This window comes from Tasmannia lanceolata, unplaced genomic scaffold (assembly GCF_043159265.1).
Source record: "Tasmannia lanceolata isolate RefF3 unplaced genomic scaffold, GAP_Taslan_0.1 ptg000018l, whole genome shotgun sequence".
Lineage (NCBI taxonomy): Eukaryota > Viridiplantae > Streptophyta > Magnoliopsida > Canellales > Winteraceae > Tasmannia > Tasmannia lanceolata.
The window spans coordinates 67,598,851-67,616,919 of NW_027518695.1; the positions used below are offsets into that span (position 1 = coordinate 67,598,851).

An 18,069-nucleotide genomic window follows, 5' to 3' on the forward strand; every position below is an offset into this window, starting at 1 on the left:
AGATAACCAAACACAATGGCAAAGGAGCTCGGAACATACTTGGACCAATCACACCTTGGAAGTACCAAGGAGAAGCTCATCATCAACCATCTCAAAGCATTGAACAAACAAAGGAAGATCAATGAAGGCCAAAGCTTGCGGATCAACAACTTGCAAAGGAGCTTGAACCAAATGGTGGCATCATCCTTGGAAGGTGTCAAGCAAAGAAGCTCAACCTTGAAGATCCAAAGCAAGCCATGCACTCAAAGAGAAGATCAAGCAATGACTACCTCAAGAGTTCATTCAAGAGAGTGGTAAAAATGGTAGATTGTATCACCTATCTCTCTTGTGTTTTCTCTTATCAAGGCACATCTTAAAACCCCTAAAATTATATTTTTCAAAGAGACTAACACACCCTTTAAGGACTTAAATGGATAAGTGAATGGCCATGGTGATGTACCAACATGTTGGGACCCATATGGCATTCAGCACAATAATGAACAAAACAGAGTTCTGAAGCAACAACCTGGACCAGCAACTAAATCCTATCAAAACTTGTTAAAAATATTTTTAAATATTTTTGAAAATATTTTTAACAGATAGCTCTCATTTTTCTCATATCCGTAGAGTATAAGAACATCGAAAACCAGTCTCAGAACTCCGAGAAATGATCCAGGGTCTAAAATTAAAAGCCCTGTTTTGTGTCTCGGAACTCAGAGAATACCCTCGGAGCTCTGAGTTCGGAACTCCGAGAATATTCTCGGAACTCCGAGCAGTGTATTTGTTCAAAAAAAATAGCCGTTGTGGCCCAATGGCTAGTTGACTGTTTGACCCGAAAATAACTGTTTTGCCCCTAAAACGGTTATATTGAGTTGGGACACCATATATACCCATCTAATGGGTCTAAAACACTTGATGAACATTGTCCAACTTCAAGAAACCCTAGAAAATCATTTGTGAATCATTTTTGGGTAAAAACTCTCACCAACTTCTTGTGCCTTGATTTAGAGAAGATCATTTGATATTGGTTTAGGCTTTAAACTTGTGACTGATCTTTGAGAGAATCTTGTGGGAGCTTGAGTGTGCATTTTAGCCTACTTAGAGGCGAAGCTAATTTTCTTCTTCATTCAATCGGTGGCAAGGGCATCCGTGTTTAATTCTCTTGGGTGAAGCGCTTAGAACTCGGCGGAGAAGGAGAGTCATTGTAAAGGTGGAAGGGCATCCTTATTTAATTTCCTTGGAGTATAAAAGCCTTGGAGCCGGGCGTCGTGGAGGTCTCAATAGTGGAAATCTTCAAGTGCGACCTTGAGTAGAGTGGCATAGGCCGTTGGCCGAACCACTATAAATCCTTGTGTCGCTTGCGTTGGTATTTCTCAATTTCTCACTCCCTCTCCCACTCTTATTCGTGCTTGTCTTATTATTTAGAATTGAGTGAGTTAGCATTGCCATCCAACGTGAATATCTTTACATTGCTAATTAGCCCACTAAATCTCCTAATTAAGTTGGTTGTTTAAACAAGGTTTTTTTAAGCTTATAAACTTTTGTGAAAATTGGTTAAGCTTAACTAATTCAACTTAATTAACCGAGGGATAAAATTAGGGTGAAATTAGTAAAAATTTTCAAAAGGCAAAAGTTTTATAAACATCATATTCACCTCCCCTCTAGGTTGCCAAACCAAGTCACTACTCGGATTTCACACTGGCTTTCAAGGAATGGAATATTACCGAGCACCCTCCACTATTTCAGATAGTATTTATGGTTCTACCTTTTCCTCAGCAACTGTCTTTCATGGTTTTCATGTGATTATAGGTACTCTTTTCTCGATCATATGTGGCATTCGCCAATATCTTGGTCATCTGACCAAGGAGCATCACGTTGGCTTTGAAGCAACTGCATGGTACTGGCATTTTGTAGACGTGGGTCGCTTATTCCCATTTGTCTCTATCTATTGGTGGGGAGGTATATGAAGGAACAAATAAGTGGATTGAGGAATGAAAGCTCGAAGACAAAGAGAACCGGGCTTTTCCAAAGAATGACTGCTGCTTTCCCACCCCCTTTGATTAGCATTTCAAAAAAAGTATAAACTTCCCTACCTAATCTCTTTATTCTGGCACATAAATGTAGGGATCGAAGATATTATGGCAGATCATGTTCACCAAGAAATGATCAGAAATTTGATCTTGGTCTATTTGATATTGTTCCTTTTAATCGTAATCAAAGATATTTTCTTGTTAATCGTTTCTTTTCTAAACAAATCTAAAAACCTAATGGATCGAACTAATCCTTGGCTGCTACGAAACATATCGGCCTTGCGTTGCGGAAGGAGCGTTCTGTTCTGATAAGGAGGCTGAGACTGAGAGCAAGCAACCTCGTTTTGCCGTTTCCTTCACGGCACGGCCCTACTCACCAGGAGGAATCTTTGATTCATGGCCGGAGATCAAGGCACAGTCCGAAGCGAGCTGCAAGCGTAGGCTGCTGTTAAGCCTGCTTCAAAACGGAAGCGCTAACGCACGCCTTACTAATAGAGGACTTTGAAGCCCCCTTTCACGTAAGGCTTGCTGGCTGTTGAAAAGCCGTTGCGCGCCTGACAATCTATACTAATAAGGGCTAATTAGGGGGGGGGGGGATGCCCTATTAGTAAAAGTTTTGAAGCAAGTGGGGGCCCCCTATATTATCACGCCCTATTAGTATAGTATTAGTAAGGGAAGTTGGCAAGTCGCGTAGGTCCCCATACGTGAGAAGGGCTAATAGGGCCGTAGCGCGCTCTTTTTGGTAAGTCTTGTTCTACCCTATCCTTACTAATGGAGGGCCCTTCTCACGCCCTTCTTAGTATGGTAAGTCAGGCGCGCCTTACGTGAGAGGGCCCCTCTCACGCTACTAACCTAAGAAGGGCGTTTATGGCGCTAGCGTCAGGCATTCTTTTGAAGCTACTTGCAACTTCAGTGCGCTACGGCGTCAAAGCCTCCGCTTGCTACTTGCAGCTTGTTGATCGCTGTGTTAAAAAATGATACAAAGCTAGATATGAGTAGATATTGGTCGAAAACGAACGTATCTCATTCACAATGGAACAGAATGGTCTCGCTCGATGCGTCATTTGATTTGGTGTATATTCACCATCAGAGGTCTGGAAACTTAGAAACTCAAACCCCAACCTAGAAAAGAATGCTACAATGTTCGAAATTCTCAACTTAACACGCCCCCTTACTTCGAGACCTCCTACTACTTCATCTACCGAAATGACCGGGCAGATCTCATGTATTCTAGCATTCAACCAGCTCATGATCCTTAGGCTATATAGCATGGAGCAGACAGAGAGATGAAAGGACCACAATATCCTGCTTGCTTGATCGGAATCGATTCTATGATTGAATAGCAGAAGTGCTCCTTAGTAGTAGAAACTTAGAGAGAGAGACAGAGAGGGGACTCTCTCATACCTGCAAACTCCTAGGATGAGAAGTAGGTCCCTTGTTTTTGGTAGGAATAGTTCCAGCCTTTGTTGCCCCTCGGTAGAGTGAGTGTAGGCAGGACGCGGAGATCGATTGATCAATATGCATCTCGAGAGTTGATGGCAGACAGAGAGGGGACTCTCTCATACCTGCAAACTCCTAGGATGAGAAGGAGGTCCCTTGTTTTTGGCAGGAATAGTTCCAGCCTTGATTGATCAATATGCATCTCGAGAGTTGATGGCAGACAGAGAGGGGACTCTCTCATACCTGCAAACTCCTAGGATGAGAAGGAGGTCCCTTGTTTTTGGCAGGAATAGTTCCAGCCTTTGTTGCCCCTCGGTAGAGTGAGTCTACTTAGCTAACTGGCAGGACGCGGAGATCGATTGATCAATATGCATCTCGAGAGTTTATGGTTGACCGCCGCCCCCTTGTCCAGGAGGCTCTCCGGCCGGGGAGGCAAAGGGGATTGCTATCGTCACGTTTTCTCCCGGTGTATGTGAAAAAAAAAAGTGACAAACCCATTTTTTTCAGTCATAGGTTGGTCCAAAGAACGAGAGTCGGCTTCCTTAAGTCCGTTGTTCCTCAGTAGCTCAGTGGTAGAGCGGCCGGCTGTTAACTGATTGGTCATAGGTTCAAATCCTGTTTGGGGAGAATTGATAGTTCTCGCTTTTCTGACCTAGCGACCCCTGTCCTTCTCCTTAGTTTCTAAACTAGCGGAATCATCAAACGGGACATCCAAAGTGGGAAGTTGATTGTTGGTTTTGCAAAACCTCACTCTCGTACAGGTGAAACTTGGTTCGTTCAATTCTTAGAAGAGAAAAGAGACCGATAGCTGTCAACTTTTGAGTGACAATTGTCAATGTCAATGATAAAATGTAACTTTGAGAAAAATAGCCATTACAAATTTCAAATTTCAAACTTTTTACAGTGAGACTTCCGGTTACGGGTTGGGTCAGGTTGCCCGACACATCAACCCGAGCCCAACCCGGAACCATCTCGGGTTCAAGTTTTTCAACCCGAACCTGACCCCGACTGGAATCCAACCCAACCTGGCCTTTTTTTCGGGTCGAACCCATCGGGTTCGGGTTGGACCCGCCCAAGTTGCATCCCTACACGTAACAGCAGACAATTTCAGGGCATCTTTTATGATCCCACAAAAGCTTCATTGAACTCCTCTGTAAAATGCACTCTGCTAATTCTAGTGGGTGCCCGGCTCTGTAACCGAAATCTTTTGCCAGATATATGTTAAATGGTACAAATAATGATTTTAACAAGCTAATCTTTTGCCTCAAAAGATGCTTATTGTAAGCAGCTGCTGATATTTCAGATCGTAGTCATTATCATAAATCACACCACCAATACAAATCAATACCCAAACCAAAATATCAAATTCTACACCTCAAAGAACTTGAACTCCCAAACATTCTTATAAAGAGATTCCTATGAGGATTCAAAGACAAAACCCAAATAAGTGGAGGAATTTTCACTCTTTCAGATCCTCAGTTCCTGACCAGCTTTTGATTCTGTTCATAATTCAAGGGCCTTCTAAACAGCATGATATGGGGTTCAGGCCGATGAATTGCGTAGTGGACCCACCCACGAGATTGTTGCACGCCAATTCCTCTCCATTCCTCCTGAAAAACCCATCAATTGAATTAATGGGATGGTTTATGAAAACACAAAAATAAAATTTAGGTGTTTACAGTTTATTTTCCTTAGGCCCTGTTTGGATTGCAAGAAAAACATTTCTAATGGAGAGATTTTCTTGGGAATTGTTTTCTTTCCACAATTTAGTGCTAAATTATATGAAGCAGGATTAAATGTAGAACATTTTAGACTATGGTTGGTTCCCACTTCCCAGTATCGAATAAAATGCAGGACATTTTAGAAATATTTTTCCTTTGCAAATTTTTTCCCAAAATCCTTGCAATTCGAACAGGGCATAATGGAATCAGTCAAATTTGATTAAAAAATGAACGAGTTTGTAAAAATTACCTCAGTAAGGAGTACGTTCTTCGGTAGGATTTTCGCGACATCCCGTGGTAAAACCACATGCCTGTGAAAAAAGAAAGATAAACCAATTTAGAAAGAATAGGACGAAAATTGAAAGGATTAAGAAAAGTGATGCAAGAAAGGAGACCTGTATTCGAAAATATCGTCGAAGTATTTTTCTGAGTACTCAATTTCAGGCATTTTGGATATTTTTCTACAGAAATTAAGATTTTAAATGTTGATCTCAAGAACCCAACAAAGAAATGGTGAAAAGAGAGAAGATGAAGAAAAGAGAGAATTGAGAAAAGTCTTGTCCAGAGAGAGTAAATGAACAAGAAAAGAATAAATGGAGGCTTGTCAAATATAGCCGTTTGAAAAATATAGCCGTTGAATTCTAAATTAGAAATTTCAAGTTTTAAAATCCAAGGAAAACGGTCACTATGCATGGACCCACCACAGATGCTAGGGTCTGCGAATCTTATCTGCAATCATAAACCCAGCCTATTTCCCCTGGCCCCACCCTAATAAGATGATCCTAGCCCTTTGTGTATTAAAAAAAAAGGACATCCTTTCAAGATGTCTCCAACCGTTGATTCTTTGTTTGGCATGGAAAGTGATCTTGTTCGTCCAATGATGGCTTGTCAAATCAATGGTTCTGATCATGAAAGCATGGGTTTTGTACTACGAGTGGGGCCTGATTTTTAAAATGATCCAAACCGTTTATCTGCTTGGCATTGAGATGGATGGGTCATACATCAAAATTCACTACTCTAACCTTCCAATTTGTGTCACATGAAAATAGGCCATTGCTTCTTTGATTTCTGACCGTCCATTTAACAGCCACAAATTTGAGGGTTACAATCATCTTATGAGAGTGGATTTTAATGCATGGACTATCCATATCACGTTCTAAAAGATTAATGGCTTGGATCATTGAAAAAGTGTGTCCCACTTCTACTTCCACCCGCTCATATTTTTTTATTTTTCCCATTGATCACCAAAGAACCCTATGTGCTATGTTCACTTTTTGCTCAAGTAGAAAACTACCAAAATAGTAAGTGCGTGTGTATTTAGCTTGCGGGCAAAATTACTAGTGGCAGCCATTTACTTTGATGATCCAAGCCGTTAATCTGCTTGGTCGAGTTGGCTCAAGATGCATCTATGGTAGGGCTGTTGTGGGGACCATACCCATGTGGCCCCACCCACTCACTCGTCTCTTAATTAAAAGAGAGAGTCGGTGGAGGCTTTTACCGGGTATGAAAAACAAAAAGAAACAAAAAAGAGATCTTGAGGCATCTAGGATTTGCTTGTGTGGCCAATCCTAAAGGCGTTTTGTAACCCTAATCTCCATTGAAGGTAGAAGTCTTTGGTTGGGCAAGAAAGAAAAGGAGAAAAAGAAGCCAAAACCTAGGGTTTTGGAGTGGTAGTTGGAGAAGAAGAAAAAGATCACTTACGCTTGGTTCTTTGAGGTGGAAAAGCGTTCTCTTACAAGGGGTTTGTGAGGTAACCCGTATTTCCTCCAAGATTTGATTATTAATCTTTTATTCTTGTGTATTCCTCAAGTTTTTGGGAAAGCTTAAGAAGAAAGACATTGTATTTCTCTTTTTCTTAGTGGATTTCTTTCGGAGTTTGTCCCATGATTTTTCCCTTCACATCGGAGGGTTTTCCACGTTAAAATCGTATGTTCTTGATTTGTGTAGGGGATTAGTATTTTTGTACTTTGTGGTTTCTTGTTCGTGGCTATTTTCTTGATTCGCAGATAGAAGGGGAAAATTTATCCGCCGCGGTTTATCCGTGTTTCCCCAACAAACTGATATCAAAGCATTGGTTGCTGGTTATTATTTATCTGTGAATCAAAGATGGAGGCAAGTACCTCATCAAGGATGATTAGCCTAAACGGAGGAAATTCGTTAATATGGAAAGCCAAGATGAAAGACCTGTTATATTCAAGGGACCTCTATTTGCCGATTGAGGGCATAGAGAAGAAGTTGGAATCTCTAAAAATTGATGAATGGAAGAAGTTGGATCAGAAAGCTGTTGCTTGTGTCCGACAATGGCTAGATGATGTTGTGTTCCACCATGTGACAACAGAAACTAGTGCAAGTTCCTTGTGGATAAAGTTGCACGATTTGTATGAGAGAAAGACGGCTGTAAATAAGGCGTTCTTGATCAGAAAGCTTGTGAACTTGAAGTTTAGAGAAAATTGGTTAGTTGCAGAGCACATGAATGAGATACAGAGCATCGTGAATCAGCTTGTGGCTATGAAGATGGTGCTAGATGATGAGCTCCAGGCACTGTTATTGCTAAGCTCATTACCTGACAGTTGGGAGACTCTTATCATATCCCTTAGCAACTCGGAGCCGGATGGTATTGTCACCATTAGCCAAGTTACAAAGAGTTTGTTGAATGAAGAAGTGAGAAGAAAATCTTCAGATTCCTCCCACTCCCAGGCATTAGTCACTTAAGAACGGGGGAGGTCAAAGGACAGGAAAAATTACAGTCGAAGCAAATCAAGAGGAAGATCCAAGTCAAGAAGTGGAATAGTATGTTTTCATTGCAGGAAGCCTTGACATATAAAGAAGGATTGCAGAATATACAAAAGTGAGCAAAAGAAATAAAAAATGGCCAAGGAAGTAGAAAAATTCAAGAAATCACCGCAGCGGCATCGAGTAAGTTGTGATCTTCTCGATATGTGGTGAAGGTTGTGTTAGCACAACGTCTGATGGGTCGAATTGGGTAGTTGACTTAGGAGCCTCCTTCCATGCCACCTCACACAGAGATTTCTTTACCACGTACAAGTCGGGCCATCTTGGTTTGGTAAAGATGGGAAATGATGGCGTATCAAAAATTGTTGGCATTGGTGATGCCACCAATGTTGGTTGTATGTTGGTACTTAAAGGTGTGAGATATGTTCCTGACCTCATATTGAATCTCATCTCAACGGGAAAACTTGATGATGAAGGTTATGTATCACAGTTTGGCAATGGACTGTGGAAGTTGAGAAAATGCCCTCTTGTTGTGGCAAGAGGCAAGAAGTGTTGCTCCATCTATAAGATATAATATCTGCTATCTAAGGGCGAGATAAATGCCCTTGAAGAATCTCAACCAGATTTATGGCATCAGCGACTTGGGAACTTAAGTGAGAACGATTTGGAGATTTTGGTGAAGAACAATTCCCTTCCAAAACTCAAAGGTGCATCCTTAACCCCTTGTGATCATTGTTTAGTTGAAAAACAACACAGGGTTTCTTTCTCACATTCTAAAGCTAACCAGAAAACTAATATCCTTGATTTAGTTTATTTTGATGTATGTGGCCCTATGACTGTAAAAACTCTTGGTGGTGCATTGTATTTTGTTCTTTTATTGATGATGCATCCAGGAAAGTTTGGTGCTATGCTATGAAAAGCTAAGATGAAGTGTTTGAAATCTTTCAGAGGTTTTATGTTATGGTTGAGAGGCAAATGTCTAAGGCATTGAAATGCCTCTGCTCGGATAATGGCGGAGAGTACACCCCAATAAGGTCCAAGGATTATTGTGTGAAGCATGGCATTAGACATGAGAAGACCGTCCCTTACACGCTACAGCACAACGGCGTTGCAGAAAGAATGAACCGCACAATAGTTGAAAGAATTCGAAACATGCTTTCATTGGCAAAGTTACCAAAAGAATTTTGAGGTGAAGCTATGTGCACAACATACTACCTGATAAATAGATCTCCATTGTCGCCATTAGAAGGAGAGGTACCAGAAAGAGTATAGACATGCAAAGATGTGTCCTACTCACACTTACGAGTGTTTGGATGCAAGGCCTTTATGCATGTACCAAAGAAGAATCGAAGCAGGCTCGATGACAAAGCAACCCAATGTGTATTTTTGGGTTATGGTGATGATGAATTTGGGTAAAGGTTATGAGATCCCAAGGCCAAGAAGTTGCATAGAAGCCGCGATGTGATTTTTCGTGAAAATCATACGATTTTTTATTTGGGTAAGGAAGAAACACCAAAAGAGGTTATAGTTGAGCTGCCAGAAGCTCAAGACCCCTTACCCACATTTGATGATGATGAACAACAAACTGAAGACTAGGAATATCAGGCTTGGGGTTGTGAGGCCCCTCAAATAGATGAAGATTTGCATGAGGATGTGCACGGTGATACTGAGCAGGGGGAGCCGCCCTCTCATGAAGAACCGTCTATGTTGAGAAGATCAGAAAGAGAAAGGAAGGCCTCCACAAGATATCCATCATCAGAGTATGTGACACTCACAAAAGGTGAACCAGAAAGCTTTAAAGAAGCTATGACACATGAGCATAAGGAACAATGGCAGAAGGTTATGCAAGAAGAGCTCAATTCCTTGCATAAGAACAAAACCTATGAGTTGGTTGAACTGCCAAAGGGTCGAAAAGCTTTGAAGAACAAGTGGGTATTCAAAGTGAAGAATGAAGATGACAAGAAGAATATGAAGTACAAGGCAAGGCTAGTTGTGAAAGGATTTGGGCAGAAAAAGGGTATTGACTTTCATGAAAATTTTTCTCCCGTGGTGAAAATGTCCTCTATTCGCGCTATCCTAGGTCTAGCTGCTAGCCTAGACTTAGAAGTTGAACAACTAGATGTCAAGACAGCTTTCTTGCACGGAGACTTGAATGAAGAAATCTACATGGAACAGCCAGAAGGGTTTCATTTAAAGGGCAAAGAGCACATGGTTTGCAGGTTGAAGAAGAGTTTGTATGGTTTGAAGAAAGCTCCAAGACAGTGGTACAAGAAGTTCGATTCATTTATGCTGGATCAAGGGTACAAAAGAACAGCTGCAGATCACTGTGTATAAGTCAGAAAGTTTCCTGATTGTAACTTTATTATTCTCTTATTATATGTTGATGATATGCTTATTGTTGGTCAAGATGCTAATCTGATTGACAGGTTAAAGAAAGAGTTGAACCAAGTCTTTGACATGAAAGACTTAGGGCCTGTAAAGCAGATTTTAGGTATGGCAGTGAAGCATGATAGAAGAAACAAGAAGCTATGGCTATCACAGGAGAAGTACATTGAGAAAGTACTTGGAAGGTTCAACATGAAAAATGCCAAGCTCGTCAGTACTCCACTACCTGGTCACTTCAAGCTGAGTAAAAAGTTATCTCCAACCAGTAGTGAAGAGAAGAAAGAGATGGAGAAGATTCCCTATGCGTCAGCCGTAGGGAGCATAATGTATGCTATGGTTTGTACAAAGCCCGACAAGCATATGCGACAGGTGTGGTTAGCAGATATTTGACAAATCCAGGCAAGCAACATTGGGAAGTTGTAAAGTGGATTTTGAGATATCTAAGAGGTACTTCGAAGCAGTGCTTATGTTTTGGAAACACATCACCCAGGGTGGAAGGCTATACAGATGCAGACATGGCAGGGGATATAGACAGAAGGAAGTCTACTTCAGGTTACCTGTTTACTTCTGCAGGGGGAGCCATCTCATGGCAATCGAAGCTGCAAAAATGTGTTGCATTGTCGACTACAAAGGCAGAGTACATTGCTGCTACAGAAGCTTGTAAGGAGATGCTTTGGCTAAAGCGTTTTCTTATAGAGTTGGGTTTGGATCAGAAAGAATACGTGGTCAGATGCGACCGTCAGAGTGCCATTGATTTGAGCAAGAATGTCACTTACCACTCCAGGACGAAGCACGTTGATGTGCATTACCATTAGATTAGAGATGTTCTAGAAAATGGGTTGATGGGGATTAGCAAGATTCACACCGATCGGAATCCATCAGACATGATGACGAAGACCGTGCCAAAGGAGAAGCATGAGCAATGCAGAGCTTTGGCAGGCATGGGTGCCACTTGAGCATCCAGTTCAGAGATCTCCTTCATGGAGCTGGAGGGGGAGACTGTTGTGGGGTCCATCCCAATGTGGCCCCACCCACTCACTCGTCTCTTAATTAAAAGAGAGTCGGTGGGGGCTTTTACAATGGGTGAAAAACAAAAAGAAAAAAAAAGGACAAAGAGAGGAGAGAAAAAGAGAGAAGAAAAAAAGGGTTTCTTCTTGAGGCATCTAGGGTTTGCTTGTGTGGCCAATCCTAAAAGGGTTTTGTAACCCTAATCTCCATTGAAGGTAGAAGTCTTTGCTTGGGCAAGAAAGAAGAGGAGAAAAAAGAAGTAAAAAGCTAGGGTTTTGGAGTGGTACTTGGAAAAGAAGAAGAAGATCTCTCTCACTTGGTTCTTTCAGGTGGGAAAGTGTTCTCTTACAAGGGGTTTGTGAGGTAACCCGTATTTCCTCCAAGATTTGATTGTTAATCTTCTATTCTTGTGTATTCCTCAAGTTTTTGGGAAAGCTTGAGAAGAAAGACTTTGTATTTCTCTTTTCCTTAGTAGATTTATTTCGGAGTTTGTCCCGTGATTTTTCCCTTCACATCGGAGGGTTTTCCACGCTAAAATCGTATGTTCTTGATTTGTGTGGTGGATTGGTATTTTTGTACTTTGTGGTTTCTTGTTCGTGGCTATTTTCTTGATTCGCAGATAGAAGGGGAAATTTATCCGCCGCGGTTTATCCGTGTTTCCCCAACAAGGGGCCCACATGAAGAGAAGTTTGGATACAGAATAGGATGCCCACTAATATTTACACTCGCTTCTATATCACAGCCCACATTTTGCAATCATTTGGTTGGTGTGGGAGAAGACTTTAGAGGTGTAGGATGCCCACTAATATTTACACTCGCTTCTATATCACAGCCCACATTTTGCAATCATTTGGTTGGTGTGGGAGAAGACTTTAGAGGTGTTTATATCATAGGTCACCACGAGGAAACATGGTATTTCGTCCTGCACAGATGGTTTTTACCGTTGGACGAGGGTGTGCAAATGGCAATCATCAAAATTTTAGGAAGACCCCTAGAAATCCCTTATTGATCAAGGGGTTATGATCACTTTCGATCACATTAATGTCTTATGGCATTAACGGCCTTGCTCAATCATTATGAGATATTTTCTTAACAGTAGAAAACCAATTTGTTTAATTCCATCATCAAAAGAACAGATCAAGAAATGCCAGGAGAAGAATGTAACATAATCTAGAACTTGAGGAATCAAATGCATCATGACAGAAAGTTCACATGGAAAATTGGCCAAGACGCTCACAAAGAGCCCATCATACACCTACCAAATTAGCTAATTATGTAACTCATAAGTATTGATATCATTTAGATCTCGTAGGCTTAGCGTTTGTTGCTCATATGTGCTGAGCGTTGGTTTTCCCTCTTTCTCATGTTCTGAGTTAGGGATGGTTTTTTTGCCTTTTATTGTATCATCTTTCTCTTTATCGAATAAACCGGCAGGGGTCCCCGCCAAACCCCTGCTTACCCATAATTAATTAAAAAAAGAATGTAACATAACCCTTTTTATGTAAATAAAACAGAGCAGAAAACAGAGACTTGAAACTAGCTTTTCTTGCTTAATCAATCGAGTGAAATGGATTACAAATAAATAGACTAGCAACAACTTTAACAAATATAAAATATCTAAAACTACTTCACTAAAGTCTTGGTCTTCCTCCTTTTATTGAAGATAGCAAAAGATTTCATATGATAGCAACAACTTTAACAATCATAACAAACATATACTACTTCACTAAAGTCTTGGTCTTCCTCCGTTTATTCTGACTAAAGATAGCAAAAGATTTCTCATGCAACAGAATCTGAAGGCTCAGTCAACATTCCTTATTTCTTTAGTGAGAAGTTGGTGATGATCTTCAACACTTCCCCTCAGCACCAACTCTCTTTCTATGACACCAAACTTCTTCCTGAATTTCACAAATTTCTTCAAACACAAACCTTTTGTTAATATGTCAGCTATTTGCTCATCTGTATGAACTGATATGAGGGAAATTTCTCCACGAAGAACCTTTTCTCTTATGAAGTGATAATGTATTTCTACATGCTTTGTTCTAGCATGAAACACGGGATTCTCAGCTAGTTTAATTGCACTTTCATTATCACAATAAATACTAACCACACAACAAGTGATTTGATTCAAATCTTTCATCAATTGAACTAGCCATACGCTTTCCTGCGCTGCCATTGCTGCTGCTCGATATTCTGCTTCAGTTGTAGATAGCGATACAGTGGGCTGCCTCTTACTGCACCATGAAATAGCACCGGAACCTAGGCTGAAAATATAACCTGTTGTAGACCTTCGAGTTGAAAGATCTCCAGCGTAATCCGCATCGCAGAACCCAACAATTTCACATTTCTTCCCTGCTTCATAAAGTATACCAAAATTCAATGTTCCTTGAATATACCTTAGAATTCTACGAATTGCATCGAGATGTGGCTTCCTTGGTTTTTGCATGAAACGACTTACAACCCCAACTCCTTGGGCTATGTCAGGCCTAGTTAGAGTTAAATAGATTAAACTCCCTACTAGTTGCCTGTACATGATTGGATCATCTAGTTCCTCTCCATCATCTACCTGAAGCTTTGCATTAATTTCAACTGGGGTTGTAATGGTGTTGCAGCTTGTCATTCCAAATCGATCAAGTAACCTTCTTGCATAACTTTGCTGACCGAGAAATATCCCATGCTTGCTCTGATCCACTTCAAGTCCTAGAAAGTGTTTGAGCTCTCCTAATTCTTTCATTTGAAACCGAATTCCAAGATTTTTTCTGATTCTAGTAATTTCTGCAACATCATTCCCTGTAACTATCAAGTCATCGACATAAACTGAAATGATTGAAGTATTTCCATCAGTGATTCTTACAAATAAACTAGAATCAGATGAGGCTAGTGAATACTCATTTGCTTGCAGAAATTCAGCAATCTTACCATACCAGGCTCGTGGAGCCTGTTTTAAGCCATATAAAGCTTTTCTGAGTTTGCAGACATAGCGTGGGTCTTCTTCAAACCCCTTTGGCTGTTCCATAAGAATTTCTCTATCCAACTCGCCATGTAAAAATGCGTTCTTAACATCCAACTGCCACAATTTCCATGACTGACTTGCAGCTAGAGCGATAAGGACTCGAACAGTAGTAATTTTTGCCACAGGACTGAAAGTTTCATCATAGTCATGACCAAACTGTTGAGAGAAACCTCGAGCCACTAGCCGAGCTTTAAATCTTTCTATTGATCCATCTGTTCTAGTCTTGATTTTGTATACCCATTTGCATGAAATGGGTGTTGCTCCTGTTGGTCGAGGCACAAGATCCCAGGTTTCATTTTCTTTGAGAGCCTGGATTTCTTCAGCCATGGCTTTCTCCCATTCTAATTTTCCTTGAGCTTCTTCGAATGAAATTGGTTCATTGATGTGAACTTCATCATCTATTGTGACTGTCCATGCTGCAGTTAAGGCTGAATTTGCATACCTTGGATTCGGCTTTGGAGTTCGAGATGATCTTCTAGGTTCTGTATTGTCCTCTTCAATTTCTGGTTCGTTCCATTGAGATGGTCTCAACTCTTCTGCTGTTCTGGTTTGATGCACAGCTGTTTGCCATGGGCTAGATGATGTGGTTGCTCGATTGTGTATCTCCTTTTGACAAGATTCAATTGGTTCTTTGTCTATTTGTTCGAGCATAGCATCCGATCCCATCTTTTCAAGTAGCTCTACCTCGAACTCTCTGCTGTCTGGAAGGGTTGCATGCTCTAGTGACCACCACGAAGATGCCTCATCAAAAACAACATTTCTCGAGACATGAGCACGTCCAGTGGATGGATCTACACACCTCCAACCTTTCCTTTCTGAATCGTAACCAGTAAAAATGCATCTAACAGCCTTCTTTTCAAATTTGCTGCGTAAATGATCAGGTACAAATACATAACAAACTGAACCAAAAACACGTAAATGACTTACATTGGGCTTAACACCAGACAATTTTTCAACAGGTGAAATGAAATTGAGCTTTGGTTGAGGAAGACGATTAATAACATATGCAGCGGTCTTCATACATTCAGCCCAAAACCTGGTTGGGACATTTTTTGCATGCATCATGCTTCTACATGCTTCAGCCAAATGTCTGTTTTTCCTTTCTGCTACCCCATTTTGCTGGGGTGTATTGGGGCAAGTAAGTTGTCTGCGTATCCCATGCTCTTTCAGATAGGATGAAAACTCATTTGATGAGAATTCACCTCCATTATCAGATCTTAAACATTTGATTTTATAGCCAAGATCATTTTCTACTTGTTTGTGAAACTCCACAAACATTTTGAATACTTCAAGTTTTTCTTTCAAAAAATATATCCAAACATATCTTGAAAAATCATCTATAAATGTTAATAGATAACTTTTACCTCCAATGGATGGAATTTTCACTTTGCCGAGGACGTCAGAATGCACTAGCTCAAGCGGCTGTTTTGCTTGGAACCCAGATTCGGTGTATGGTAGCTGATGTGCCTTCCCATATTGACATCCAGAACAGACAATGTCAGGTCTAACTTCAAGGTCGGGAAGCCCTCTTACCAATTGCTTTTTCATCATGACTTTCAGCTTCATATATCCAACGTGTGCAAGACGAGAGTGCCATAAATCAACAGTCTCATTTTTTCGAGTTCTATCAACATATGCATCTTGGGCTGTCATAACATAAATTGTTTCTACCCTCTTTCCTTCCATGCAAGGCGTCCCAAAAATCTGCAATTCTTTGTAGATTTTTACATCATTTGGACCAAAGATGACAAAATTACCTGAGTTAGTAATTTGAGATACTGACATCAGGTTCTTCTTCATGTTGGGAACGTGATAAACATCTTTGAGCAGGATATGCTTATTGCTGGATCTTGGAATGCAAGCGGCATCTCCTACATGAGCAATTGGCAATTTTGCATTATTTGCTGTCACTACCATCTTCTTTCCAGTGTACTCTGTCTTTGTGAGGAATTTTTGCCCATCTCCTGTCATATGGTTTGAACAGCCTGAATCAATGATCCAGTCTCTAGAATAGTCTGGTTGATCTGAGACATTTTCCTCCATAGAGCTTGTAGATACCACGTGATTAGAGGCTGTTAAAGCCATCTCAATTAACTCTAACGGTTTTTCATCAGAGATAAGGAGATCTCCCCATCCTTCTAACTGATCTTCATCAATGACAAGAAAATCTGCCCATTCTTCTTCATTGTCCTGAAAATTTTTCTTTTCAGCCACCAAGGATTGGTCTTCAACAATGGAGACAAAATCTGCCCATTCTTCTTCATTGTCCTGAAAATTTTTCTTTTCAGCCACCAAGGATTGGTCTTCAACAATGGAGACAAAGGCGCTCCATTCGTCCTCGCTATTATCATTCTGTTGAACATCATTCGATGTAGCAGAATTTCCTTCTTCAGATTTCTTCTTTGGTGCATAGCAATCCCTGGCAAAATGACCAGGCTTGCCACAGTTGTAGCATGTCCATGTTTTCTTTGAACTTGAGCTTGATTCACGATTTTTGTAAGTTTCCCCTCCTTGAGTGCTCCCTTGCCAAGGCTTTGATTTTGATTTGGGCTTGCTTCCCCGACCTGTGAAGAGTACCTCTTCATTTTCTTTCAAGGATATACCTGCAATTTGTTTTGCCAAACTCTCTTGATTGGCTAGAAGACTTTCCAATTCAAGTAGAGATGGCTGAACTGGCCACCCTTGAATAGCTGTAATGAACCCATTGTATTCGGATTTTAAACCTCGAATAATTATCCTCCGTGTACGTGCATCGGTGATTTTGGATTCTGCATCAAGTTGGGTGATATCATGACAAATACCTTTTACTTTCATGAAGTATTGGGATATTGTCATGTTCCCTTGAGAGACTGATCCAATCTCATTCTCTAGCATCTGGAGTCTTGCATCATTTGTTTTAGAAAACAAAACAGCAAATGACTCCCAGGCTTCCTTAGGCGTCTTGACTTCACGAATATGGCCTAACATATCCTTCTGAATGGTGGCCTTCAGAACAAACAAAGCTTTCCCTGCTTTGATCTTCCACTTACGTGAAGCATCCTGGGAATCGGGTGTGCAGTTGGGAGGGACGGCATCAGCTCCATTCACAACCTCCCAAAGATCTTGACCCTGAAGATACGACTCCAGGCATGACTTCCAGTAGTCATAATTCGTGTTATTTAGCTTCTCGATTCCACCTACTGAATTGGTGAGATCCATGATTGCAGCCAAACAGCAGGTCTTCGATCACAGCTAGATACGATCGCAGCAAACAGCAGGTCTTTAAATCTCCAAAACCTCAGCAACTCTCCCAGAAAATTGCCTCAGCTTTGATACCAATTGTAAATAAAACAGAGCAGAAAACAGAGACTTGAAACTAGCTTTTCTTGCTTAATCAATCGAGTGAAATGGATTACAAATAAATAGACTAGCAACAACTTTAACAAATATAAAATATCTAAAACTACTTCACTAAAGTCTTGGTCTTCCTCCTTTTATTGAAGATAGCAAAAGATTTCATATGATAGCAACAACTTTAACAATCATAACAAACATATACTACTTCACTAAAGTCTTGGTCTTCCTCCGTTTATTCTGACTAAAGATAGCAAAAGATTTCTCATGCAACAGAATCTGAAGGCTCAGTCAACATTCCTTATTTCTTTAGTGAGAAGTTGGTGATGATCTTCAACATTTTATTCTAGTCTTTGAAACCTTTCATCTCTCTCTCTCTCTCTAACATATCCCTTTTATTCTAGTCTCTGAAAGCTTTCATCTCTCT

General features: G+C 40.6%; 1 protein-coding gene across 1 annotated transcript; it reads right to left on the reverse strand.

The window, feature by feature from the left end:
• Window positions 1–4,603: 4,603 nt before the first annotated feature.
• Window positions 4,604–5,754, reverse strand: LOC143851220 (cyclin-dependent kinases regulatory subunit 1-like). Its single transcript, XM_077360566.1, has 3 exons — window positions 5,566–5,754; window positions 5,421–5,481; window positions 4,604–5,059 (listed from the first exon to the last, which is right to left on the reverse strand). The coding sequence occupies exons 1-3, from the start codon at window positions 5,616–5,618 to the stop codon at window positions 4,925–4,927; spliced, it is 249 nt and encodes an 82-aa protein (XP_077216681.1). The 5' UTR covers window positions 5,619–5,754; the 3' UTR covers window positions 4,604–4,924.
• Window positions 5,755–18,069: the final 12,315 nt, after the last annotated feature.

What these genes read in the sequence shown, in the direction of transcription:
- LOC143851220 (XM_077360566.1), bottom strand. Translation starts at nt 5,618, where the DNA reads ATGCCTGAAATTGAGTACTCAGAAAAATACTTCGACGATATTTTCGAA. An exon ending in GACGATATTTTCGAATACAG is followed by an intron (nt 5,482 to 5,565) that starts GTCTCCTTTCTT and finishes CTTTTTTCACAG; the next exon opens with GCATGTGGTTTTACCACGGG. An exon ending in AGAACGTACTCCTTACTGAG is followed by an intron (nt 5,060 to 5,420) that starts GTAATTTTTACA and finishes TGGGTTTTTCAG; the next exon opens with GAGGAATGGAGAGGAATTGG.